General features: G+C 40.8%; 3 protein-coding genes across 5 annotated transcripts; 1 reads left to right on the plus strand and 2 right to left on the minus strand.

The window, feature by feature from the left end:
• Positions 34 to 17803, minus strand: C7H1orf112 (chromosome 7 C1orf112 homolog). The gene is made up of 24 exons (XM_021404521.1): positions 17222 to 17803; positions 16737 to 16776; positions 15888 to 15976; positions 14569 to 14673; positions 13892 to 14032; positions 12840 to 13002; positions 12409 to 12493; positions 11750 to 11888; positions 11221 to 11301; positions 10533 to 10597; positions 9758 to 9906; positions 8731 to 8839; positions 8019 to 8205; positions 7261 to 7343; positions 6849 to 6900; positions 6417 to 6506; positions 5108 to 5293; positions 4320 to 4442; positions 3065 to 3160; positions 2530 to 2643; positions 2027 to 2131; positions 1599 to 1679; positions 951 to 1064; positions 34 to 649 (listed from the first exon to the last, which is right to left on the minus strand). The coding sequence occupies exons 1-24, from the start codon at positions 17318 to 17320 to the stop codon at positions 464 to 466; spliced, it is 2682 nt and encodes an 893-aa protein (XP_021260196.1). The 5' UTR covers positions 17321 to 17803; the 3' UTR covers positions 34 to 463.
• On the plus strand, positions 17803 to 18884 carry METTL18 (methyltransferase like 18). Its single transcript, XM_021404524.1, has one exon. The coding sequence runs from the start codon at positions 17852 to 17854 to the stop codon at positions 18821 to 18823; it is 972 nt and encodes a 323-aa protein (XP_021260199.1). The 5' UTR covers positions 17803 to 17851; the 3' UTR covers positions 18824 to 18884.
• Positions 20864 to 25408, minus strand: LOC110402443 (14 kDa phosphohistidine phosphatase-like). Of its 3 annotated transcripts, none has more exons than XR_002441087.1 (4): positions 25217 to 25407; positions 24917 to 25041; positions 22088 to 22259; positions 20864 to 21018 (listed from the first exon to the last, which is right to left on the minus strand). XR_002441087.1 is itself a non-coding variant. In XM_021404525.1 (4 exons), exons 1-3 carry the CDS (start codon positions 25344 to 25346, stop codon positions 22167 to 22169), a joined length of 348 nt encoding a protein of 115 aa, XP_021260200.1. In that variant the 5' UTR covers positions 25347 to 25408; the 3' UTR covers positions 20864 to 21018; positions 22119 to 22166. The 3 variants fall into 3 exon arrangements, 2 of the variants coding, with proteins under 2 accessions (XP_021260200.1, XP_021260201.1); XM_021404525.1 differs by having other exon boundaries at positions 22119 to 22259; positions 25217 to 25408; XM_021404526.1 differs by lacking the exon at positions 20864 to 21018 and having other exon boundaries at positions 22069 to 22259.

Genomic DNA, 27087 nt, shown 5'->3' on the forward strand with positions numbered 1-27087 from the left:
AACAGTGTTCAGAGAACAGTGCAGAGCCTTAAGTTGTTATTTTAAAGTGTATTTCAAAATGAATGTAAAACGCCAGCTACTGCTCACCCCATGTGTGGCAGGAACAACTGTAACTGTTACTTTCACAACAGATTCAAACGTATCAATATTCAAAATACAATTTCATTAAACGTTTGTCATCACACAGGAGCTTAAAATGAGTAAGCTGTACAGTGGCAGTGTACAGAAGGACAGCTCAGACGCACAGCAGTGTCCATTAGAATATACCGCTCATCCCGACAGTTACTATGAAAGATGGGCCTCAGTTCATTTGGGGACATTAACCAAGACTTAGCAGTAGAGCAGAGCATCACCTCGTGTCACAGTTTTTTCTTCTCCAGCAGCCACGGTACAAACAGAGGCATCAGTTCCCTCACAACAGAGAACTGAAATGTTTCAGCATCTCTAAAACCCCGTTAGCACCTTACCGTACGCTGTCTCTGAGGATGGCTATGGCTGTATGGAGAGCCTCCAGTTTCGCCGCAACCCATGCAGGGGGTGACCCTTTCTGCAGCAGCAGCTTCACAGCCTCCACTGCCCCCTCCATTGTGCCTACTGCTGACTTGTACTGCTCCTCAGACGGCGGGTGACACGCTCGTTTTGCCAGAGGCTGCAGATTTAAGTAACCATTAGACATTTCTAATCCCTTATATAGGTGATCAGTATCCATCCAAACGCAAAAAACCCTCAGAGGGTGGAAAGCTGTACGAGACTCCCTCGTCTTGGGAGAGTCCTTCCTGGCTGACAGGCAGAGCAGAGCATTCAGCTGTAATATAAAGGTCCAGGACTGGACCCAGCCTTGTTTCTAGAACACGGAGGGCAGCAAAAGCTGACTTGAACCTTGTTAGATATGTCCCCAGAATTGCAGAAATCTGCAATAGTGCCAAGCCAGTTTAAAGAAGTACACATACCTCTCCTGTTGACTCCAGTTCTCTAGCCATTTTCATGAAATGCACACCACAGGTAATCCTTTCTTGTTTCAGGCGTTCTATACGTGCTTCTGTTGTCTCTTCACCTTGCCTTACCTAGGGAGAAAGCCACAGGAGAGGTAACAAACAAGAAGTCATTACCAGCCTTCAGAGGTTCTAAGAAGTACCAGAACAATTAGGGGAGAAATCTCAGTGTGTGAGTTTTACAGAAACTAATCCAAGAAAAAAGAGGGAAGGAAATAACACAAACAGAGTGATGACATCACTGTCTTTTCCACAGATACCTTATCTGCCTACAACAGTAACTCTGCAACTGTGCAATTTATTTATTTTTTCTTGAGGGAAAAGCAAAGCAATTTAAATCAAGACTGAGAAGCACTGGAGGAACGCCGTGCATAGAAATAACGTTTGTTAATCCTAACGATATAAGCAAATAGAAGAGTTCAACCAGATCCTAGTTTATCAGGACAATTTATTAATTTAAACTCTGCTATTTATTCTGCATGTAGATGATGGCACGGACACAGTCATAGCCAAATCCTACACGAGTGTGGCAGTGAAGCCAGGCTCATACATCATGGATATGTGTGACATCAACTAAGAAAGCAATAAACTGGTTCAGGAACATACCTTAGCCATAAAATTAACAACTTTATTCTTAATTTCTTCAGAATCAAGGCACTGAGGAACAACATCTTCATGGACAGTTTCCTGTCAGAAATGTTGGGTAATAGATGTTTAGTGCATTCATATTAGCAAAGAAATAGGCAAAGAAAAATGTTTCTGTGACAATCTCGGAAGAATTATATAGTGACAAAGTATTTTAAACAACCTTCCTTGTTGCAATCAACCTAAGCAGACAACGCTTCATTTTCATTCACTTCTAGCTCCTGAAATCACAGGTAACTGCATTAGCAGTTTTATTTATGTGCAGTAGCCTTTGCAACTAAGGTCCAGCATTTTCAGCGAAGAGCAGCAAACATTTAAGATGGAATAATCCCTGTATGACCAAAGCTAACTAAGCCAAGTATGTACATCCTAAGTTCTGCTGTGCTTACCTCTGCAAAACGTCTGAACGCCTCCAACGCGCGCTGATGAATCAACCAGGCACGGTCAGCTAGCAGAGATGCAAACAAACACGACAACTGGGGTACAACTTGCCTCTGGAAAAGGACCAAATATCTGTCACTTACTAAGAGCTAGTGGTGCATACCTTACCACTGTGATTTATTAGTAAAGAATTGTTCTAAGCTCAAGGCACAGGTTCGTGAAATGCAAGAGTGCTACTGCTCTGTCTGGCAACAACATACTGTAAGGGAGGTGACGTGTTCTTTCTTGCTGGGGGCTCAGACATCAGTCCTTTCTAACTGCTGAGAAGCAACATGCAAATAAATCAACCAAGCATCTTATGTGCACTCAGAGTGCCAGTGAAAAAATAAATCTCCAAGATGATTTAGTCATGGCACACCTGCATGGATTTAACTCAATCCTTTACTTTTAAATAGCTGAATAGCTTTTCACCAGAAGTCTAAAGACTAAGTAAAACCACTATTATTATTACCTGTACTTCTTGTGGTATAAACACCTTCCCCACAGAAGAGAGAAAATCCAGCATTGCTAGACGAACATGGTCGGGGGGATCCAAGCGGAGAAGGGAAGACTGCAGTGAAAATACCTGCAGGAAACAAAGCCCAGCAAAGAGAATACAGATGAACACTGCCCTGTCTAATCACTGAATCTGAGGACGTTGATTTTTATGAAGTGGGACTGAAAACAAAAGAAGGGATGCTACTGCTTGAGGAAAACTAGTGGGGAAAAAGTTGTATTTTAAGTGTACATTTTAGAAAGGAATGTATGTCTTCTATGGCACATCTACACATCCCAATTATCTTACAAAGTGATGGGGTTCTCAAAAGTTGTATTAATCAACGCGTACTTGGTTTAAAAACCAGGAAGGTAATCGAGGCACAAAAAACAAGTTAGGAATCTCCATGCATTAAGGCCAGACTATGAAATAGCTTTGAGATGTCATTAAATCACAAAGAACAAGCTTTTCATGAAATAAATTGCTCGTAAGTTTTTGTTGTTTTCTTTACCTGGCTAATCAGTTGAGCATCTAATGCCTGGATGAAAAATTCCAAAAGATGAAGTAATAAACACAGTGTTTGCTGGAGACATGGTTCATCTGAGACCTTCAACAGATCACAAGATATTAGTAAGTGCATTATCAGCGCATTTTAGTTTATGGAATAACTACTTAAAGAATTTGCAGTAGCATTCCTAAATTCTTAGCCTAACTACACACTTAATACATCATAAGCAGCAGCAAAAAAGATTAAAGTAGAAATACAAATACATACTTGTGCATGGTTGTATTTTTCAAGGCCCTTCCCTCAGATTTTTATTAATGATCTTTCTTAAACCCCTTTTCCTTCCTTCACTCACCAATATAAGTAAAGAGTGAATCCTTCCAATATTTATGTATGTTGATAAGATCTTCCCAAAATTTCCCTTCTCTATGCTGAACAGTTCCAGCTCCCTCAGCCTCTCCTCACAGGACAACGCTCCAGTCCCTTCATCACCTTTGTGGCATTTGAGTGGACCCTCTCCAGGAGCTCCATCTCTCTCTTGGGCTGAGGAGCACAGCTTCAGGAGTGGCCTCACGAGCGCTGAGAGGAGGGGAAGGATCACTTCCCTCAGCCTGCTAGCAACACTCCTCCCAAGAGGCAGTCCAGGATATCGGCAGCCTTCTTTTTCTCAAGGGCACATTGCTGACTCCTCTTAACTCCTCTCTTTCATTATTTTTTTTGTTTTTGTTTTTGTTTTTTTTTTTTGTTTTTAATCTGGAGTAGTAACTGTGACAAATCCTTTTTTTCTTTAACTTCAGCTGCAGACATGAATGGTTAGGTATGCAGTCACAAGGGGGAGATCACATTACCCCCCTGTTCTCAAATATGAGAGGAAAGTCATTAGCACTGTAGGCTTTCCTGTGCGAAGCAATATCACCATGGGTTTTGTTCACTTTCTAACAAACATTTAACATAGGCCAAATAAGTAATTGATATGAATCAGAATGAGGTATTTCAGACTTCTTGTTAAGTGAGTCTGACACTGAGTGACAGACGCAGCAGGAAGGAGCCATACACTGGGGAAAACTCAAACTCCATTTCCTAGAGCACAAGCCTGTCTATTAGACAAACCACCTGAGAGCAGAAGGGCAGCACAGTTATACTGTGCTTTACAGAAATGGTCCAATCCAAGTAAAACTACTTAGTAACAGACATGCTGAAACAGCAGCAACCTCCCAAAAAGACACCATGTTTTCACTGTCAGAACAGTAAATCCTCTCACCTGCTTAGCCTGAAGAGAAGTCCAGAACTGACCAAGCACTCCCAAAATAGATGCCTGAAGTTCTGCCTCCAAAGCATCACCAGAAAAATTGCAGGCAACCAGCAAGACAGAAAGGGCAACATTCTAGCAGGAAAAAAGGTTGTGTAAGTAAAACAAAAACAATCCACGTGTAAAACAAACAAAAACCTCAGGCTCATGTTAAGCATCTGAAATGATACAAGATGGCAAGAAGCCTAACCTGCTGTGTCAGCTGTACAGTACAGCTAATCCACCAGCCCTCTGGCCAATAAGGCTTCCAAAAGTGAAGAAAGCCATCCATAACTTCTGTGGGAGCTCAGATGATGCTCTAGTTGTTAGCTGCACTGCCAGGAGAAAGCTGGCAGCTGGTACTTTGTGTGGAAATCTCTGGGTTCTCTCACTCCCCACCTTTGCTGGGGAGACCAGTGCGCATCTTTCAGATTTGATACCGCATAAGGCCACCCAGACTTCAGAAGTAGTTTTATGACATTGTATAAACTGGATATTGTAAAGAAAAGCACATCTGCTCACCCAGAGAGCAAACAAACCACAAGATCGCCACTATCACCCTCAGAGTAAAGGGTCTTAAGGCACTGTATACTGTAAGAAAGCATTAAAATGGGAGTTCTTCATTATGCATTTGCTAATTAGGGATAGAAAAAATAGCTGTGCAAGACAGAGGAACAAAACTGAGGCAACAGCCACAGCTCCCTCATAGTCTGGAAATGCAGAGTTCACATCCTTTCCAAAGAGAACCAAGTCTCCTTTACCACAGCTTGGAGCTCTCCACAAGCACGCCTGCTGTTCAGCCACCGCCTGCACTGCGCCAGCCCTGCCACGCAGAGCTCACGTGCCACTCGCTTCCCCAGGTCAGGATTCAGGGCTCTGAGGGACACATGCTGCCACACAGCCAAGTTCTCCACTTCTTCTGGAAGAAATTTGTGAGCAAATTCCACCTGTAAATGAAAGTATAAAATTAATCAGTGCATAAAATGTGAACTAACGAGACTAGAAAAGAATTTAATAACTCAAAAAGCTGTGAAGCCAACAAATAAAATGCTTCCTATTTGCCCTAGAAATATTATATTAGAAAGTTTTACATGATATTTTTTCAAGAAAATCCAACTATTTGTTACATAAACAGAAAAAAAAAAACAACCAACAACAAATTATAGAACTGCCACCTCCCTGCCAGAAATAGGACATCAGAATGATAAATGAATGCTCTCAGCTACTTGAAGCAATGGCCCCAGACATTAGAAGAAAGAGATGAAGGATCATAAACGTGCATCACCTTGCTAAAGCAAACCCCAAACCATACCACCAGGCTACATTAGAGAACTTGAGAAACTCTCATTCCTGAAGAGCAGTACACCAATAGGTTTTCTTGCAGTAATCATTCTCTTTATTAATAATGAGTCAGTTCTGCTGACGTCTGTGTAAGTATTAGGAACAATCTGAACATTTGCCACAATGAATCTTAAGAGTTTGCAGAATATTCCTACTCTACCTGGCAACAAAGTTTGAGCCTACTTGTCTTTTCATAAGCAACACAGTGAATGAATAGATGAACAGTCACTACTGTCACCCCATGCTGCTGATGCCATCTGTCTACATGAGTATATATCAAAAAAAGCTGGACATGTATTCCCAAATATTGAAATTACTTCAATATTCTTCTTACTGTGTTGACTTTCTTGGTATTTGTTATGTATTCCAGCATTATTCTTCATTATAATCTCTATTAAATGAATACAAGTGATGACTGCAAATCAGATTTTATGTACCATGTACAATTTCAATGACAGAAGTACAGTTTCAGTTAATCTGGGAGATGTGCTCTTTCCATACTTAGTCAAAAAAGGACTCCACTGCCACAGAATAAGACCACTATTAGAAAAGTATACATGCCTGCCTTGCTTTGAAGAACACATCTCCACAAACTAGGATCCACCAACGAATTTATACAAGTGAGCACTCAACATCCTGACATTTCTGAAGGACAGGAAGGAGATACTTTGAACATAGGCCGTTGTTTCAAAGCTCTTTAATAAAGACACATGCTGGTGCTATACTTGCCTGATGATCTGGAGCCATCAAGAACAGCATGCGCTTCAGCAGAACACCCAAGACAGAGACCTGATAACACTCACTGGGCCATGACTTTATCTGGATTAGGATAACAGGAAATGAATCTAATTAAATTTAAAAAAAAACAACACCACTCAGCAAATGAATTCTGTACTGAACGTTCTGAGAATTGCTACGTGAAATCACAATAGTAACACTACATAAAACAATGCAGGACATGTCAGAAATACTAGCTAGAAAGCTTTGGATTTTCACAGCACTGCTTTTGTTAATTGTTAGCCCAGTGTGAGGAATTAACGTCATCTCCATTCTGGATTTGGATAAGAACCATTAAACTCTTGTCTTTGGTGATTTAGAAAGTTTGCGGTAGAACCAGGATTAGAACTGGTGCTGAATTCCAAACGTCACTGTGACTCTTACCAAGTGAGCAATCACAATACAGTGGTGAGCACACAGTTCAGCTGTTCCATACCTGAAACGCAAAAAAGAAAGATAAGTCACTGAGTCTTTATTTCCTACACTTTTACAGATTAAATATCATACATCTTGTCTCAGAGATGGCTGTTTCCCCTATCATATTTAAGCTTGATACGCACGGATAAAATTTACTTGGGAGAACTGCTGCAGAAAAAAATCAAATAACAAAAAAAGTAAGTTCTCCTTCAACCAATGTTAAAATGGCTAAGCTATTTCTGATCCCGATTTTCAAAATATGTTCTATATTTGAAAATAATTCAATTCTGAGACAAGTTTGTCTTTAAATTCTCTCTCATGCAACAGAACTAACTGGATCTCTGGAAATCCTGCTTGACTTGTAATAAGAACATCTTACCGGGCAAGGAAGCACCATGAGTCCATTGCCAGCAGAGATGTGATCATACTAGAACCCAGCACAGCATCCAGCAAAGCATACTCCTGAGGAAAAAATACTTCTCTAAATTCAAGCAGAAATAAATTGCAGGCCTACTACTACTATTACTCCATTAATTAGCATCGTAAGATTTTCAGCTTATCCAATTTGAAATGTTTTAACAACTGATTTCCACGCTTTCTAGTCAGCTACAATATTAACCCAGCAGCTGCACTTCTAGTTTTGCATACTTTGAACATGTGCATACATTCAATACAAGGAGCTGGAGATGCCCCACTTTTCAAAGTATTTCATGATGCACAACTCTTCTTTGCAAGGCAACTGCTCTGTGCATATATATCTGTTCACATTTAAACAACTGTACTGCCATTTCTTTTTGCAAATTTATTGGCACTTTACTTAAATACAAATCAAACCTTTCTTCATAAATGAAAGCACTGACATTTTCTTAACAACTTGGTATCCCTGTGGAACAAAAATTCCCAACACAGTAAAGTTCCTCAAGAACTGGTATGCAGCCTGATTTTCCCCTTTCCTCACAAGTATTTTCTGTGACAGAATCCCTGCCATGCAACTACATCATGCCTGCTTTTGAGTAAGTCAAAGCACTTCATACCTAATCATTTTCTCAGCTGGATCATTAGACATAACTCATTATTTTAAAAATATTATCTATGCAACACAACAGCTGAACAGATGATAAGCAACATCAGTCTTACCAGATGAGGAAACTGTGATGGGAGAGTGGAAGCAATGAAGGAGCACAGGTGGACGCAGACATAGTGGTACAGGGTGATGGGAACTGCTGGCTGTCCTGTACTGATCACCTCTGGCAAACAAACAGGGAGAGAAAGCTCGGCAGAACATTGCTGGAAACTCTGGAAAAGAGCTGAGAGAAAACACAGGCTGGGGGTGGGGATTGAGGAGCAAGAGGGCAAGGAAAAAAATGAAAACAGTTGGGTTACAGATAGGCAAGTCCCAAATCCTGCAAACACCACCTCTACCACAGAATCCTCATCTTCAACTAGAAACTGTGGCATTAACTTCAGCACTGTATTTATATGCTAGATTTGTATTTCTGACTACCTTCCTCTTTCACAAGTACTATTTACAAAGACTATTGGAGCATTCAGGCATAAAAATGCAAGATTTTATCTTAGCAAAGCATCAGCAATTAAATACATATCTCTTTCTCTGTCCTGGACATAGTCTAAGCATCATCCATCTCCTGAAATAATAAAGATATTTCTGATCTGTATCCTTCACCCCTAAAGCAGAACACCAGGTCTTGTTTTTTTCCCAGCCTAGGTATGTAAATCAATGGTCAGTCATATTTTACAAATCTGTGAGGGAAACCTGTACAACTGAGCCTCGCTGTCTGCATAAACTGATCTCTCTGGTGAAGAATTTCAGTGCAAACATTGTCAGTACCGTTTTCCTGTGTTCCAGAGAGTCTGCACTTCTTCAGGCTGAGAAGACAGCTTGTCCATGATGCTAATCAGGAGGAGACACTGGGGCAGCTGCTGCTCAGCAGGAAGACCTGAAGAATTTGTTTTGAAATGTGCTATTAGTCAGCCTGGCAAACATACATAGTGCATAAACTAGCTTTTAAGCAACTGACAAAAGATGAAGAATTGGTGATGTGGAAAAGTTCTCAGTAGAACAATCGCAAATCTCTTATAGACACACTCAGAATAAAAACAGAATGTTTAATCATGTCTAAAGTGAAAATAAATGCAATATCCTATAACCACTAAAAGCTAAAACACTGTAGTACTGCTCCAAAGGAGTTACAATCTGGGTGCCTCATGCTTCCTGTCTCCTTGACAGCACTGGATGCTTCTAACACTGAGTGCCCAAAGTCTTCCTCTGAGTGTGTCCTGATAACTGCAAGACCTCCCCCCCAACATGTGGGAGAGAAGTAAGCCCGGCCTACACAGAGAGAAGGAGCAACTGATGCTCACATCCTAACTTTCATGAGGTTGCACAGCTATCCCAGAATTATAACACGCTGGTGAGGGCAGAAATCTTAAAGGTGATTATAACAGGAAGATAATTATCTTACATTTTGAAGACATACTTTTCACAGAAAAAAAAGCTTAGGAAAAATAACTACTTACCTCCATCAACACCACAGCATGAAATGCTTAGTTTACTTTAAAAGTTAGCGACAAACATGGAATGAAATTATGCGTAACAGCAAAATGAATGGGATTTGTTAACCAAGTTAATGGCAAAGTTATTGGGAGTGCTTTGGAAAACATGCTTTCAACAGCAACATGAACTCCTGTGCAATTCATCTGAATTAGCATTCAGCTGACTATAACATGGAAGCAACAAAAGAAATAATGCAAGCAAGCCAGTACAGAATGTGGTCTCAAAAGTCATAACACCAACTCTGATCCCTTACAGACAGTTGCACAGTGCTGTACCAGTGGTAGCTGTGTTTTAAACTCACCTGAACTGTCCCTTAGCACTTGCTCCATAAAAGGGCTAAAGGGAAGAAGCTGACTGATGAGAGGATCTAGAGCCACAAGAAAAACCCGTGATATTTCATCTCGATGTGCCTCTGAGATCACTGGAGCATAAAGACTGGGAGGAAATTTGCTGAAAAGAAGAAAAACACGTTCTCAGTGGCATTACTTTTCAAAACAACTACAAAAAAGACAACTCATGCTCTCCCTGTTACTGTTAAGTAAATGACTCCTTTTTTAATATCTACTATAGGCTGAGAGTTACAACTTTGCATTTAGTCTCAAAACTCAACATTGTACTAAACACTGCAAAGAAAACTCTATAAGCATTTTCTGTGAGCTTTAAAATGTGTAACATACATAAATTACAGCAAACAGAACAAAACTTTCAAGCTGTTTACAGATTAGGGAAAGAAATACTTATGAGAATCACATTAAAAAAGCTTTTGCTTCCAGGAGAACTAGAGTCCTATTGGGAGCTCTTAAGAGATGGTAAGCACGGCAGTAAAGCTGTGAAAAAAAATCCTAGATGTTTTGTTTCGAATTCCCCTGGGGACAAATGTTTCCATACTTGGTCTCGAAGTAGAAAAAAACCTGTCAAATTGCTGCTAACATCTGCATTAATTCCTGTGGTTTTTTTTTTTCTTTCACTAGAATTTGAGACAAAAAAAGAGCACACGACCATTCAGTGATACATGAAACAGATTTGGAGATGTTATTAAGATACTATCAGTAGTCAGCTACTTGTATTTCACTTACCTGTATATCTGAAGAAACAGCTGATGCAACTCCGAGCATAAATCAGACAGGAAAGAAAGAAATTCCTGCAAGAGTCATTAATTTTGAAAGGCACTTTTATTAATAAACACATAATTAAATATGTTTTCTTTCTGCTCTGCTATATTAGCATGTAAACTACTACACATGCAAAAATGGATTAAGTTCTAACAATCCACAGCACAAAACAAGTAAAAAACAATCCTAGGAATAGTTTATTGTTTAATTACCACACATTTATATATAACTTACTGAAAACAATGACACTTCTAGACTTATTTTTAAAAAATAGTAAGGACAGCCACAGAGAGCTGTAAAAAGGTACACATACACTGTAAGGCTGTCTCATCCTGTCAGAATGCTAAAAATCAAACCCCTGCTTTTACCCCATGGGACAAAATGGATGCAGAACACACCACCACTGCTCCTCTTGGAGAGCAAAATAATCTCAGATACTTTCCAAAAATGGGTCGGTTTACAGCATCCTTTCTATTAATGAGGAAACTAAAACATAGCAACCAAGAGAGCAGGAAGTTAGTGTCAGAACTGGTATCAGTTCAGTGGCATTTCTTACTATTAATACCACATCCAAACCATTAGGCTGTGCTGCATGTTAAAGTGTGCTGGCTTCAATCTGACACCAGTGCAGAATTCAAATAATAAAGCCTACCTTGGTGTAGTATACCAGGGAATTGGCAAAGAATCTGCACAGTTTGACAGTCTTCTGGAATAGCCTGAGGTCAGTGCCATCCTGTCCAAAAGAGCAGTTCGAAAACTTCAAATACAGACTAACAGGATTCAGAGGAAGTTTAAATTGCTAGCAGTGCTCAAAACCCATTTCACACTTGACTCTACAAACTCTGCAGCCGTGGGAGACAAACTTTAGGAATCTTCATTATGTCTCAACATTTCCATATCAATATTCAGAACTGAAATGCTATCTTTTGGTTGACCTAGGGATATCATCAGTTTAGGAAATAAACATAAGAAAATAAGAAAACGATGGAAACCTGTTTCCAGTGCCTCTGCATCCCAATACAAATGAAGACAAGGGGCCTCATTTTCACACGGTTTCAGAAGAACAAGGTATTCTGCCCACCCCGCATGGACTAAAAAGAACATTTAAAAAATGATACCCCAAGCACAGTGAACTTATCTTCCAGAAGCTCAGTGGCAGCTTTGGAAGCTTTATAATTCACCTGAATTTCAGACATCTTCATTTCCTCAGCTAGTTGTAAACTGGAGTGAAAAGAAAGCAGTGTATCTTTGCACAGACCACTGAGGATGTCACTGTGTTTCAGATGGCACTGCAGCAGAGAGTGGTGCTTCAGGCTTTGCCTAAAAGACAGGAATATAATCAGATGTTTAATTGTCACAAGTGATGACGCACTAAGGTAGTACAAATTCACACAACTAATTCTTCTATTTAAGCCAATTTATACCACATTAATTCGTGCAATATCCATGTACAAGGGAAACAAACTGAGAGAAAACTGCCCTCTTCATGGCCGTGGCAGAAGCAGAGGACAGACAGGGTGAAAGCACAAGATAGCACAGCTTAAGTCAGAAACACCTACACAACTGCAGGCCAGACCACTTAGGACTATTTATTCAGACAAAGCTGTTTCAGATGCTCTTCTGTATTGCAATGGAAAAAGTCACGCTCCTATTACTTCTTCATGCACGATTCCTGTTTTCACTGACGGTGCATTTAATTCTGCTTCTAAACTTTCCAAGAAATTGAGTTCTCTAATTTCAATTTCATTTGAAACTCTGAACATAAAGCTAGTGAAACTCTGGTTACGTAAAATTATGGTCCTGTCATACTGCAATAAAATCCAGGAGTTGAAAGACATACTTGATTATGAACTTCCACGTATTGGCATGAAGAGCGTGGTCCATATTGGAAATGACGGAGCAGATCTCCAGCACAGTGTGAATTACTAAGAAGGAAATAAGAATAACAGCAACTGAGTTAAAGCAGATTCGTAAGTTCACAGATATGCTATGCTAGGAAAACAAAAGCAATCACAAACACTAGAGAACACTGCCACACTGAATAAGGAGAATGGCTCAGTGCTTAGATGATGCCCCTTTCAAACAAACATATTCAACGTTCCCCATCTCACACACAGGGTTTCAAGCTGCAAAATGTTGCTTTCTGAAGGGCTGGTCAGGACTGCAGGAACTGAACATGCTCAGAACTCTGTTTAAAGATTCTAACGTACTTTCTATAGGAAAAAAAAAAAGACTGAGCAAAACTAACAAAATCTCTAGAAGAACTTGTACCTGACACCATATCTGTGATGTCATCTTCAGCAGATGCAGACCCCACAGAAATCTGATCAAATAGTTCCATCAGCTGTTTCTGAAGAGAGTAAGTTTCCTTGAACACAGCTTGCAGGAGGTCAGAAATCAATTGCAGATGCCCACAGTATACAGATTCACTATCCTGTAGGAAATAAGGAAGAAGAGGTTAAAAAAAAGTTCAGGAATCACAGACTGACCTTTCAACAAGAACAAAGCATAAATGTACCTACTTTTGCTCAATACTCATCTAGATCTGTAGCTTCTGATACCAACACCTATTTGCTAAATATAAAACACTATTCACCTGCACAGCCTAATCAACAGCTAACAGAGTCTAGTGGGCTTTGGATTAGCATTTGATTCATGAACCTAAGATGGTATTTCTGAACAAAACAGTACAGCTTTAGAACAAAGGAATTAGCATTCCAAATATTTCCCAGAACTTCAGGATTAGAATTGTTAAATAAAAGGTAAAGGCACCTGAGTTCAAATCTGGCTGTAAATACTTCAGTAAGAAACAAAAAGTGAAAAGGAAGGCTCACCAAAAGCTGTTGTGTCTTTACAATAACCTTGTTTCATTTTCACTGTTTCAGTGGGAATTACTGTTGCATCTAAGAATATGTATCTAAAGGTGATACATGTTACTCCTTGTAACTAATAGGAGGATCTTCAACTTTCAATCCACTTTGGAACATGCACAGAGATAAGGTAAGCAGCATCATTTTCACCACCTTTTGTAGCTCTGAAAACTACTGCAGCTATCAGAAGTGCACAGATGTCACAGCCTACATTCATAAGCAGCGTTCAACTGACACAGATGCAAAATTTGGAAATAGCGAACTCTATGCCTGCCACTACCAGGTAAGACTTGCTGTGCAGACAGATAACCTTTGTACATGCTGTAAACGATTTAATAGCAACAGAAATAAACCCTGCGGCAATATTATTTTGAAACAAGATCTTCTTATAAAGGGACCATTTCCTAAAAAACAGCCAGTAAGAGAATTTTTCTCCTTCTGACACAGGCCTACCTTGCAGTGTGTAAATGTGTTCTTTATTACGTAAAGAACAGAAGACGGAAGGGTGCGGATACTCCCCAAGGGCACGCACTCTTGTAGTGTGCAGACATACCGTACGCAACCAGTTAGAGTTTCCAAGAGTTGCACTATAGTCTTAAATCAAGAAGAAACAACCATAATTAATGCTTTTCAACTCCTGCAAGAATTTCTGAAGCATCTTTTCTTAGCAGAATTGCTCCTAGATTTTATGACATTTAAAGTTCACCGCTGTTCGCATCAGTAAGTTTATTAAAGACAAATGAAGGTCCACAAAATATCAACACATTCAATGCTTTTTCTGATAACACATACTCTTTGAAAGCTTCCTACTTCTTTTTGCTGCTGTTCTCTACTTAGAAAACATTTTAAAGCTCTTAACTGGCTGTAAAAATAATTGCCAGATTTCGTCTTTAAATATGGAGAATCATACTCCATTTGCATAAGAAACTATGCTGAATTTGAGATTTTCTTTAAATTCTGATTACAATCACAGGCTATACATAGTCAAATAATTCATAAAAATTTTAACTGAATTTCAATTGCAAATGATGTTTGGATTACGTTTTTACCAGCTAGTTAGCAGGTAGCATACACACTCAGAAAAAAAAACGGTTAATTTCTTAGGTAAATTCTAAGCAAAATGGACTTGCCTGTAAAAGATTCCTTACAGTACTGCGTAACTCTGCATTCTGGCCAGTTAATCCTTTGGCTTCACTGGATAGTTCATACATCAATTTATCATATAACTGTAGAGTCTGTCAGAAAAAAAAAAAGAAAAATCACATAGCTTAAATATTTCATTTATAAAAATGCACGTAAATAGTAACACCCTTCTAAATCTGCTTGCTTCCTTGGAGTCATAGGCTACCGAGATAACTCATGGGAGAAAATAATGCTTTCTAGCATATAGATTATAAAAAAAAAGATATACCAAGATGTGAAAACCATCTATCCTTCTGACATTATAGACAGAAACTAAATTAGGTGTTATTTTCTAAAAATCAGATATCAAAATAAACTCCCTAGCTAATCAAACTGAGGTAACAAATACCTCATCCAGCTTACTTAAAGCCACATCGTTTTGAGATGAAAGTCTTTTGTTTTTTTCATTTTGTCTCAGAAATAAAATGGTTTTTGTTGAGAATGATCATTAACATTCAAATACATCAAGAAATAAAATGTTGTGATCTAAAAGCAATAATTATTTCTGCTTTGGTTGAGGTGAGTGATTCTGCTGAGCCTGCAAAGACAGAGAGCTGCTGCCAGGCAAACACAAGGCATGGTACAGTAATCCTTGTTCAGGAGATGCATGCTATGAGCCATTTTTCTTGTAATCTCTAAAATTTGCCCCGGGACATGCAAGAAAGGAAATGGAAATCAAGTGGGCATTTTTATAGGCTTGTTAGAATATATAAGATGAGCCCTGAAAGCAAAATCGGCAGCACCACTTTAACTCCATTAATGTATATATGCACTGAAGAATTTAATATGTCAATAGCACAAAATATCATTTAATCAGAAAAGAAAACATACGTTAGGTCAGTATTGCCTATAGGTTTATTCACCATATTACTCACAAATATGACAAAAATTATTTGTGATATGAAAGTGTTGGGTTCTTCAGCTGGTTTGTCAAGAGAGCTTGTCTCAAGTGAAATTCCCCACCTTGGCTGTTTTTATAAAAAGCCCAACCTTCTCAAAAAGAAAAAAACCAAAAGTGATTTTATTAAAAAATATAGAAAGTAGGACACTGCTCGATCCTCTCCCCACTGTAAAGAATGGTAAAAATCACAAAGGCAATTCAGCAACACACAACTGTTAAACTTCTAACTGCTAAACATTTATTTCAAGCTTTGTATGCAAAGTAGTGATTCTCTGGTGAGCTCTCAAAAGAAAAGTCAATGCATTCTAAGCAGGTTTTCAGTACTGTACTGACAGAAAACGTCACATTCAATTGAAGGTGGCATACCTTAGGTAACACTTTAGAGAAAAATGTTTGTTCCAAATCTGCAAGGCTGATATGAGGCAAAAACATTTCAGTCAGGATCCTCAAAACACCTGCAAAGAAAAATGTTTCTAGAACATTATTGAAAACCAGGTGATTATCAGAAATATGTTGGTACTGAACAGAGGGAAAAAAGGACTGATTGGAACAGAAACAGATCACATATCTGATGTTGAGAGAAGAAACGTAACGTGTCACATGTTATATATGTCATATTAGCAGAAAAAGACAGCAATAATAATTGCTCTAACATGCACAAAACCATCAGTAACAGCATCACACCAGACTATACTTAGTTGAAGGCTGAGTACAGTTGGTCATTCATAGCCTGGCACCTAGATGCATATGGAAATTTCCATGTTCTTAATCACAAATAGTTACAATCACAATAAATTGATGTGCTGGCTGACGCTGACACACAACCGAGTAGTGAATGTTAGCAAGAGCCCTAAACAGCTGCATACCAGCATTTCTTGATCACTCTCAGGTATCACAGGAGCAGTTGATAGGGTTTGGCCACCTGTGAGATAATGGCCAACACCACAAATGCTGAAAGAAAAGCATCACCCCTTCTTTCAGGAGCCTAAAAATCACAAATAGAGGCAAGGAAAAAGCAGCCTTACATGCACAGCTTATGAGGTTTTATGAAGCTTATCCAGTGCATGATCCTGTAACATGCAAGGTGCAGGATTGCTCAGGACCATGAAAGTAAAGTCACAGGGAGAGCAGAACTCATTAATTCATGCAGAACTTATAACGTATGTGCAACACAGCGAGCCTTAGCAAGAAGACAGCCTGGTGGCTGCTACTTACGGATGTGCTCAGTCCAGTCTTCAGACTCTTGATACACAGAGTAAAAGCATTAAGGAAACTCAGGGCCTGCAGCAAAGATCGGCTTTAAGCCATCAGCAGCAGCAGCTGTGGCTTCTGCCCTGCGCAGGCTTCACCCACCCCATGAACCTGAAGGGACACTCCATAGCCAGCACGGGCGCTCAGCACCCACAGATCAGAACACTTCTGCACTGTGTGGGAGCATGCTTTGTTTGTTGCGATTTCTTTTTGTTGGAGGGGGTAATTAGAAAGGTGATTACTGAAAGCGCTCATTTTCTGCCTTTTATTTTTCACGTTGCTGAAGGCAGCAGTGAAGCCCTGCACCCAGCGCGTTTCCCCCCCAGCAGGGCAGCCGCAGCCGCAGCCGCAGCCCCCGCCATCTCGGGGGTGCTCCGCGCGGGCCCCCCCGGCTCCCCCACATCCCCCGGCAGCAGTCCCGCCCTCCTCCCGCCCCTCAGGAAGGATATGAGGAGCCGGGGCAGGACGACGGGCAGCTCCCGGCGGCAGAGCTCCCAGTCCCAGCCGCCCAGCTCCCGCAGGAGCAGCTCGGGGTCGGTCTGGGACATGGCACGCGCTGCGCTCCCCTCAGCGGCGGCGGGAAAACTCAACTCGGCGCCGCGCTCCCAGCGGCCCCTGCGGCCGGGCGGCCTCTGCGTACGCAATCCCCGCCTCCATTTCCCCAGCGGGTGCGCATGCGCAAATGAAAGCGGAAGCCGAGCCACGTGTGTCGTGTGCCAGGGGAACAGGGGACTGCACCCCGCTGCTTGTGGTCGGTATGGGGACGGGGCGCTGGGGGAAACGGGTGCTTCAAATAGGTTTAGAAGCTTTCTTTTTTAAAAAAAAAAAAATAGGATGCTGCTATCAGTTTGCTAGCGTTAACGTTTTGGCAGTTTGATGTTGCATAAAGATGCTCGCTCTCTTTGCAGAAATCATTCGCCTGATTCGTTGGCACAGCAGCAGGTATGCTGCCCACGAAGCGCTCGTTCCCACAGCGATAAGTGCCTGAAAACATCCTCTGCTGATAAAAGAGAAACACATCAGCGCTGCATTTAGATGAGTGCTTCGGGCTGTAGCTTCTCCGTTTGTTATTCCTGAAAATGGATTTTCGATTTAATTTTTTTCCCGACGAAGATGAAACCAAAGAGCCCAGCGCTCACGATGAGACAGAACCAAAGCATGAGCACCAAGATAAGAGACTGCCAGAGGAAAAGGTCTGCATCAAAGCTGCCAAGGAGCACTACATCCCTGCAGATGTCAGCAAGGTACTGGAAAATAAAGTCCTGGAAAAAGTATCAGGGCTGTACTATGTCAATATGTCTGTAGTGGAATTGACGTGCCAGGATGGCACCCATGGGGAAGATATTGTGTCAAAAAGCATTTCTTCTCACTCTGATCTCATCCCAGGAGTCTATGAAGGAGGACTGAAAATCTGGGAGTGCACCTACGATCTGATGGATTTCCTTTCTGAGGCCGAAATCCAGTTTGCCAACAAGACAGTGCTGGATCTCGGGTGCGGGGCTGGGCTGCTGGGAATAGTCGCTTTAAAAGGAAATGCTGAAAAAGTCCATTTTCAGGACTACAACAGCACAGTGATTGAGGAAATAACCATGCCTAATGTGGTGGCCAACTGTATAAATGATGGCAGCGAGGCTGACAGCGAAGATGACAGAACAGATCTTAAGCCTCCTTCAAAGAGGCACAAGAAATCAGTGAGCTTACCTGACAAGCTCAGCCAGTGCAGGTTTTTCTCTGGGGGGTGGTCTGAAGTCAGCCAGCTCCTGTTGAGCAGCAGCAAGCCCTGTTCAAAATACGATCTAATTCTCACCTCTGAGACCATCTATAACCCTGACTATTATGGTGCTTTGCATGATACGCTGGCTCAGCTGTTGGCTAAAGATGGCCGTGTGTATTTGGCAAGCAAAGTGCATTATTTTGGGGTCGGTGGGGGTACCTACCTCTTCGAACAATTCATCGAGGAGAGGAAGGTGTTCAGGAGCAGCATAGTGAAAGAAGTTGAGGAAGGACTAAAGCGCTTTATTTTGGAAATAACCTTTAAAGATTCCACTTAAAATGAAATTCCACTTGGTGCTTCAGAAATACCTGAATAAAGACAAAATGTTTTAATCCCCACTTTTTTAAAATTTTACTGGGTTATTCAAATGGATGAGTTCTTGACCCGTTTGATAAATTCTGATGCTTGACTGGAAGTGAAGACTCTTCTGATTCTGGTTTTGCATAGAAAAGTGTAGTCCTGCATAAACTATCATCTCTTTAGCCCATTTTGTTACTTGTATGTGTTTAAAAATAAAGCAAGACGCTGCTCCTAGTCTCCCTCTCACATTCCTTGGCAGTGCCAGCACAGCCTGAGGGTGATCATTTAGCACCCTAATATAGTGCAAGTAGTTCTTCAGGGCCAGGCTCCCAGCTCAGATATGATTTAACTACAGCAACAAGTTTCAGAAACAACTGCGTATCTGTGCCCTCTGCTGTTTTGCCACCAGAGGGGGCTGTGATTGTATTTATCACTTGTATTGTACTCTGCTAACAATCTTACAAACGCCCGTAGTTTTTGCCATGAATAATTCACACATTACTTTTCTGCTAGAGCATATCTAATATTATGGTTTGTGAAATTTATGTTTGTATTTGACATAACTCCAAGAAAACTTCAAGTAATTGGAAGAACGGAGCCTCTTTTTAGAAATGAGGAAAACCATTTCTTTGTTTTAGAAATGGAGTTGAAGACTCTAAACAAGATGTTCCTTAAAACAAAGAGCCAATAAGCCTGCTATCACAATCTAGGAAACTGGAGGATGATAGAACTGAGCTTTAGACTGTAATTAGGAAAGGAGATACACTACACTATTGTAGCAGTCTAATTAGAGTCCTGTACCCGTTTCTTTTTTAAGACCTTCACAGACAGTAACTGCCCATATGCTTTGGGCCATTTTCCAAACTTGCCTTCTTCCATTACTGTAATTTCAGGCTGCTGGGGGCACTGCTGAACACTGTCATAACTCTTCAGTCTTTAAAGCAGTTCAGCAGGGCAGCAAACTTTCAGAAAAGTCTGCTTACAAGTCACTCTTCTGTGTCCTAGGCTGAAGATGCTCATGGTGGGACAAGACTGTACGTTGCTGAAGAAATTACTATATAAAAAAATGCAAACAAAACTAAAGAACGACAAAATCTGGCCCTAAGTGTTTAGTATCGCCAACAATTCACTAAGAAAATAACATTGTATTATTTTCTCCCTTCTTATTTCTAAACTGGACAGAAAGCAATTACACGACTCTACCAGGTACATCAGTCTTACTCCTTGTCATCACACACAACTTTACTGCAGCAATAATGAGTGTCCCTGCAAAAATAAAAGCTTAGAGGCAGTCAACCATTACAGTAAGCCAGGTATAAGGATACTGTATAAACGCAAGGCAGAAAAGACAATCTGAGAAGGTGGAAAAAGAATTACTACGACAGTGATTTAAATAACTTAGTATTGCGTAAAGGAAGTTCCTCTCATTTCTGCCTATGAAAGCCAACTGCCAGGTTCCTATTTTGACCATGGTGCTATTAAGAAAGGCGTAGAGGATTTCCCATACTTTACTGAAGAGTCTTAACTAGCATTGTTTATGAAACAAAAATAAGTAGACTACTTCAAGTGGATGCTTAGGATGCTACTGAAGTGCTCTTTGCTAGCAGAGAGGAAAAAAGCAGTCAGTTGTGCTACGGCTGTGACTGCACTGAAACCTGCCAATGACAGACAAATGCTGACTATGGACAGAGGAACAAAAAGAAGATTTAGCTGTGGCATGTGGCAGATCAGTGAAGTACTGTTAACAGTAGGGAAGTTGGAACACCACCACCACTTGCTATTTTACATACCTCAGCCTGAAGACAAATCATTGCTCACACATACTGACCGACCACCTGCTAGGTCTAGCGCTGTTTCAGGGAATGGTACTTGAAGAAATAAAAAAAAATCTTTGCCTCCTATAACAATGAATATAGTTAAGAACAAAAATCTCATCTATTTTTTGATGAATAAAGAAGGCACTTAAAATCTTCAGCTATAATGCTTCCTCTTGAAAAATATTCCTTGATCAAACTCACCCTGTCTCAGGTTTAATAACGTTCCTTTGTTCAGCATCCTCCTTTTATTCTTGGATTGCTCAAGCAGCTCAGTTTTCATGCAAATACAGAATCAGATCTGTTAGGACTTTCAAGTGAAGACTGCCAGAGCCACAATCACACAGTAATCACACACCTGCAAAAGAGGAAACCCGACACAGTGTAATTAAGTTCCCATTTTGGAATTAGAAGAGAATCAATATAGGATATTTTTCCTCAGGTGAAATCAGCATTGAGATTTCCATAATTTCAGATGAGTTCTGTTTTTAGAAGTCAGCAGACACACCCTGAGAAGAAGAAGAACTCAACACTTAATTTTGTGAGTTCATTGTTCCATTGCTGTTTCAGCATCGGTAAAAATGTTGTTCCTAGGTTAGGGAAACCACTAAGACTTTCTCTGCTTGCCAAATCATCACCACCCTTGTGACTAGTTTCCTGCTTCTTTCCATGAATAAAAATCTTTCACTTACTTGTAAGACTTAAACATCTTATTTAATAGGTAGGGCAAACAGCATTTTTCCAAGTTAAATTACATTAGAAAATAATAGAACTTAGAGGACCCTCACAGCTCCCTTTTTTTTTATATATATGTAACGCAAACCATTACATCAAGCCTGATTTCTTGTATAATGAAATAAAGAGGTCAGCTGGCAAGTCAATTTTCAGCTCATTCCAAGTCTCCCCTTTTCTCCCCCGTCCCATCCCCTTACTTCTTGAGAGAGTCATTGCAATAAGAAATCCGGTACAAATTATGTCTTTCTCGTAAGTATTGTAGTCAGAAACATTAAAGTCTGTCATAGAACGTTTCAGGAAAGTAAATTAAAAAGCTTGTTTATTTTAACATGCGCTGCCCTTAATTGATGACTTCCTCTTGAAGACCATCTGATAGTTTTGGGAAATGACAACACTAAAAAAAAAAATCAGTTTTGTATACTGGCACCAACTAAGTAGCATCCGTTACAGTTATTTCACTGAACATTAGGGGAAAAAAAGCCCAGAGGAAAATAGAAGTGGGAAGTTCTCAATCTGCAGATTAGTGATTTGCATGCTATTCTTGGTTACTAGGTGCCAGCCATGCAATCACTTTCAGAGGTCAAAACTGCACAAAGCAATGATCTGCAAAGTAAGAGATACCTGGGGATTACTTAACTACGCTATAAATTAAAGCAGAGTCCAGTACTCCAGGTTCATGATAACATACATACATTCAATTTTATTTGTTGAAGCACAACTCACGAAAAGCTTCCAGATTTGAATTGCTTGTCACCTGCGTAAGTAGCCAATTTATTTCTTGTCATCTGACCACGTAATTTCATAATCTGTGTACACTTTTTTCAGTATCTCTACAGTCACTGAGTGATCTGCTTTTCCATAGCCCTGCAAGAAAGAGCGAGAGTTTATTAGACAAGTGCAGAAAGCAACTCCACGGGACCATTCAATTCTTGTCAACACAAGTTATCCATATATAATTTGATACTGCAAGTAGTTCAAATAAAAATTAGAAATAAATACACGTTCTAAAAAAGAACTGCTCTTGCAATATAGCACTTTATTTTTCTATTATCATCTCCAATTTCCCCCAACCCAATTTGCAGAAAATAATGAGTCAATCTCCAGTAACAAGATGCATTTTTTCACACCATGATTTCTCTAACAGAAAGCTTGCTTTACAATGCTCCCAACTCTTCAGCCACTGTATTTTCTGAATTTTCTTATCAAACTACATACTGTATTGACCCACATCAATGCCTGAACATACAAGCATCCGATTTAACTCAGCTGAAGGAAAACAGAACGGGAGGCCGCATGTGAACATATGAGTACTATTCTAGTCACCAAAGAATTCACTCTTCACATTATATATTTGCCTTAGGTAGAAATGGTGTAATTTCATACACAAGTAATCTTCAGCCACTACAACTGCAAACTAAAGCAATGTCAGATGACTTAACTCATTTTTAACCTCTTTACATCATTGATCACAGATTCAGTCCTTCACTGAAATTTAAGAGTTGTGATAGAAGGTGCACTTCCATTGTTTTGACTGCCTGAAGTTACTGATCTTGATTTCTTATTTCAGAACTACAAATAAATTTGTCCCCTCTGAAAGACTTCAGTCTACCGATAAAAACCTGTTATTTCCACATTACTGCCCTTTTCCAGTAATATTCAGTGAAACACATTTAACTCAGGAGACTGAAAAAAAAACTCAAGACTGCTTGAGTAATTCAAGCAAAACACAATAATTCATCGCTGGCTCTATCTCAGAAGGAACAGCCCAAGTAAACAAGTGTTTAAGCTGCACAAATTGAATTGAAGCATTAGAAAATGCATAAAACTCATCAAAACACCAGATAATGGAGCAATATAAAAAATACTGCTGGTTCATACTTTTCATTTTAAATCACAGTTCTACAGATCACTCTTGCTTTGGTAACTGCTTTGAAGACCCCCATTCAGCTTTGCAAATAACAGCACAGCATCTACTTCAAAAGAAATCTGTTTCTCTGGTTTTCATTAAAAAAACAACAAAATAATCTTCTTTTAGAGTCTGACAGCAAGTCTCCAAGTGAAGAAAAGCATCAAAATGATTTATATACTAACTTCTGACCTACTGCTTAAGTCTTCTGAATCTCCAAGTCTCTACTCAACAGAAGCCCTCCTGGCAGTAGAACACTGCTTTCACCTTGAGTTCATCTGTAAGTTTCAAGGTACCAAAAGGAATTTAAAAAAGCACTTTCCATAGGCAGTGTGTTGCAAGAGCTGACTACTGCTTCTAACACTAAATTGGCAGCTAAATTAGCAACACAGGTGTCAAGCCTCATCTAATAATGCAGTTACAATGGGCATCCACAATCAAGAGACTTCAATAGAGCAAGCATTATCCAGTCTTCTCTCCCTAGCACAAATCCTAAGGTGGTGTTTTTTTTTTCACGATTCAAGGTAGCAAGAGTCAAAGAATCATAGCAGCAGCAAGCAGCTGGGATGGAAGAGACAGGGTCACAGAGACAGCAGAATCAGAGAACCGCAGAATGGCTTATGCTGGAAAGGGCCTCCAAGCCCATCCAGTTCCATGCCCTGCCATGGGCCGGTTACCCCACAGATCAGGCTGCCCAGGGCTCCATCCAGCCTGGCCTTGGGCACTTTCAAGGAATGGGGCTCCCACAGCTCCTCTGTGCAGCCTGTGCCAGCACCTCCTCACCCTTTGAACAAAGAATTTTTTCTTAACATCTAACCTGTATCTTCCTTCTTTTAAAATAATTCTCTCTTGTCATCTTGGAACAAAAGGCCCAGTCCCCATTGCTCATCAGGTTAAGTTTAGCAGATTTGAAATAGTCATCACTTTACATTAAAAAAAATCAGTTGATTTAATAGAACGATTTTGTTCTCGTCCACATTAAAAGCAAAGAATCTTTGCTCACAGTATTACTACAGAAGCAGCTATACTTCATCACAGAGCAACACGAGAAACAGACTACAGCACATTTCCTAAATTCAAGAAATTACCACTTTAGTTTCTTTATGAGAGAACTCAGTAACTTGCACAGAACAGCAACAGAAACTCTCAGGTTTCCATGCTCAAAGTCACTTCCATTCTCATTAAGCAGATTCGTGCACAGTTGTGTCTTCACCCACTGAAAACTCACCCCACCTGTACTGGGTGTGCTCTTCTCACATACACAGACTATTCACAACTCAGCTGGTCAACTGCCAGCCAACACTTCCATTGACAAAGATCACACTCCAGCTGGATCATGACCCTGCGGCTACAAAGAGGCTATTCCCGCTCTGGCACTAAGACTGCGAGTCAGGAAACGCTAATTTCCACTTTTAGGCTTGTTCATAGTTACCATCCTGCATTATCTGTTCCCTTTGCTTTAGTCTTCTGTCCTTAAAACAGCGCTTTCCCTACAAGCAAGCCAGGCAAGCTCCACAGGGAATGTTTATGCTCTGATTGATTACCACACATTTATTTATTATAAAACAGAATCCCCAGAACAACACAGATAGAAAGGAACACAAGAGGCACTTACTGTAGACAGCCCAAACACCCTAATTTTCTTCTCTTTGCTATTATGATCAATTTTCCCTCCACCAAGGCACTTGCACTCGTATCCCAGCTTCTCCATCTCAGGCTTTACTTTTTCAAAGATGTGATCTGCACAAGGAGAGCAGAGCCGTCAGAACTCTAGAACTAGAACTGTCAGCTATTCTGTTTGGCAAGCACACTCGGCTAAACACGGTTTGCGGAGCTCAGAAATGGCGGGTGAGAGACAGGCGCCGGGACACGCCGCGCTCCCCGCCTCAGGGCCCCGCTCCCGCCCGGCACGCACTGTGGAACTCGGCCGCCTTGGTGCCGCGCACGATATCGCGCTGCTCCCCGCCGCCCGGCCGCTGCAGCCGCACCAGGATGTACTTGAACGTGCCGTCAGGATCGATCTCTACGTCCCGCACGGCCGCCATGTCGCCCCAACAGCCCCGCACCTAACGCAGGGCTCGGCGGGCGGGGCGGCCGCGCGTGGCTCCGCCCAGCGGCTCCTCCTGAGGCGGTCGCCGTTCGCCCCGTTTTGAGTTACGCAAGCGGAGAGATTCAGCGTAAACTCGCAGGGAGTTGGGACAAGCTAGGTGTGATCGATCTAAGTGAAAATAAAGTTTGTATTTACTGCAGTACAAAGTAATCGTTTCCTTGCAGTGCTGGTTGAAGAGCATGGCCTGAAATGGAGTGCTAACGTTTTAAAGTCTAGAAGTTTTTTTTAAAAGTTCCAGGCTATTTCCACAAACAACTTTCAGTATAGCCATGCATTTGAAGTACTATATAAATATATTGTGCTAACACGTCATTATTAACATGAATTTCTGAAGCCATAGAGGTTTAATGATACAAAACTGGCATGTTATATAAACCCGAAGCATATCACAAACAAATCCATTAGCAAAATAGAGGGAATCATAGAATGGCTTGGGTTGGAAGGGACTTAAAGATCACGCAGCACCACCAGCCACATGCTGGCTGCCCCCTAGCTCAGGCTGCCCAGGGCCCATCCATGGTCTGGGGCACCCACAGCTCTGGGCAGCAGGGCCAGCACCTCACCACACTGAGCAAAGAATTTCCTCCTAACAACTCACCTAAATCTCCCCTCTTTTAGTTTAAAGCCACCCCCCCTTGTCCTATCCCTATCAGATTGTGTGAAAAGTCACTCCCGGAAGAGTACCAGCTCAGCACAATATTGGAGATGCTTAACAAGATGAATGTGGTTTTTATATTACAAGCTGTCTTTTGGTTTATTTGGTTCTTACTTAAGGAAAACTGTTTACTAAGCTGCTTTCTAAAGTCTTAATAAAGGTTTGTAATGTTTTATTATTTCAGATGCAACTTTTAGTTACCTTTTTGGGTCCAGACTAGCATGATTACTGTAAGTAAAGAAATGAATGACCAAAGTGCTGAAAACTAAGCCAAATTCCTGCTAATTAAACCTCAGATAACAAGAAAGTGAGGAAGGGCTATAACTAGGAGCCTGTACCTGCCATCTCTTCTGTCCTGCATGGGCCAAGTGGGACAGAGAATGTGATAAAATCTGTGTCTGGGTGAGGTGCCCTTTGGCATTACAGAATCATTAAGGTTGGGAAAGACCTCTCAGATCATGTAGTCCAGCTGTCAACCCAGTCACCACTATGCTCACTAATCATGTCCCTCAGTGCCCCTTTTACCCTTTTCGTGAACACCTCCAGGAACAGTGACTCCACCACCTCCCTGGGCAGCCCATTCCAATGCACTGCCACTCCTTGTGAGAAGAAACTTTTCCAAATACTCAACCTGAACCTCCCCAGACACAACCCAAGGCCATTATTTCTTGTCCTAGTCACCTGGGAGAAGAGAGTCTGGCGTAGCTGAGATGGTGGCTGCTTACGCTTGCTTTGTTTAGATTCATCCAGTCCAGTAGTAAGGCCTGTTGGGTGACAGTAGTGGTAGCCTTTAAAGTTTCTTTCACTCAATCTATAAGGCATGTTTTTGTTTTGATAGTTTCTGTGTATATAGCTTGCTTAGTTGTTTTGTCTACTGATCTGGTGTGATATTTGATGTTCTCATGTTTCTCTTGTTGAAGTTAGTGCTTAGAAGGCTCTGTAGGAATTGCTTATTTGAAAACAACTCATTATTTTTAACTGGAATAGGATATTTCATTCCCTTGAGCATAGAAGCGTCTTG

This window comes from Numida meleagris, chromosome 7 (genome assembly GCF_002078875.1).
Source record: "Numida meleagris isolate 19003 breed g44 Domestic line chromosome 7, NumMel1.0, whole genome shotgun sequence".
Classification (NCBI taxonomy): Eukaryota; Metazoa; Chordata; class Aves; order Galliformes; family Numididae; genus Numida; species Numida meleagris.

Bases quoted from the DNA above. Each gene is read 5' to 3' on its own strand.
- C7H1orf112 (XM_021404521.1), bottom strand. From the start codon at position 17,320: ATGTCCCAGACCGACCCCGAGCTGCTCCTGCGGGAGCTGGGCGGCTGG. The intron at 8,840-9,757 runs GTGAGTTTAAAA...CAAATTCTTCAG, and splicing joins AGTGCTAAGGGACAGTTCAG to GTCTTCCTGCTGAGCAGCAG. The intron at 2,644-3,064 runs GTAAAGAAAACA...TGTTTCCTGCAG, and splicing joins ATGCTCAACTGATTAGCCAG to GTATTTTCACTGCAGTCTTC.
- METTL18 (XM_021404524.1), top strand. From the start codon at position 17,852: ATGGATTTTCGATTTAATTTTTTTCCCGACGAAGATGAAACCAAAGAG.
- LOC110402443 (XM_021404525.1), bottom strand. From the start codon at position 25,346: ATGGCGGCCGTGCGGGACGTAGAGATCGATCCTGACGGCACGTTCAAG. The intron at 25,042-25,216 runs GTGCGTGCCGGG...CTCCTTGTGCAG, and splicing joins CAAGGCGGCCGAGTTCCACA to ATCACATCTTTGAAAAAGTA. The intron at 22,260-24,916 runs GTAAGTGCCTCT...TCTTTCTTGCAG, and splicing joins GGGTGTTTGGGCTGTCTACA to GGCTATGGAAAAGCAGATCA.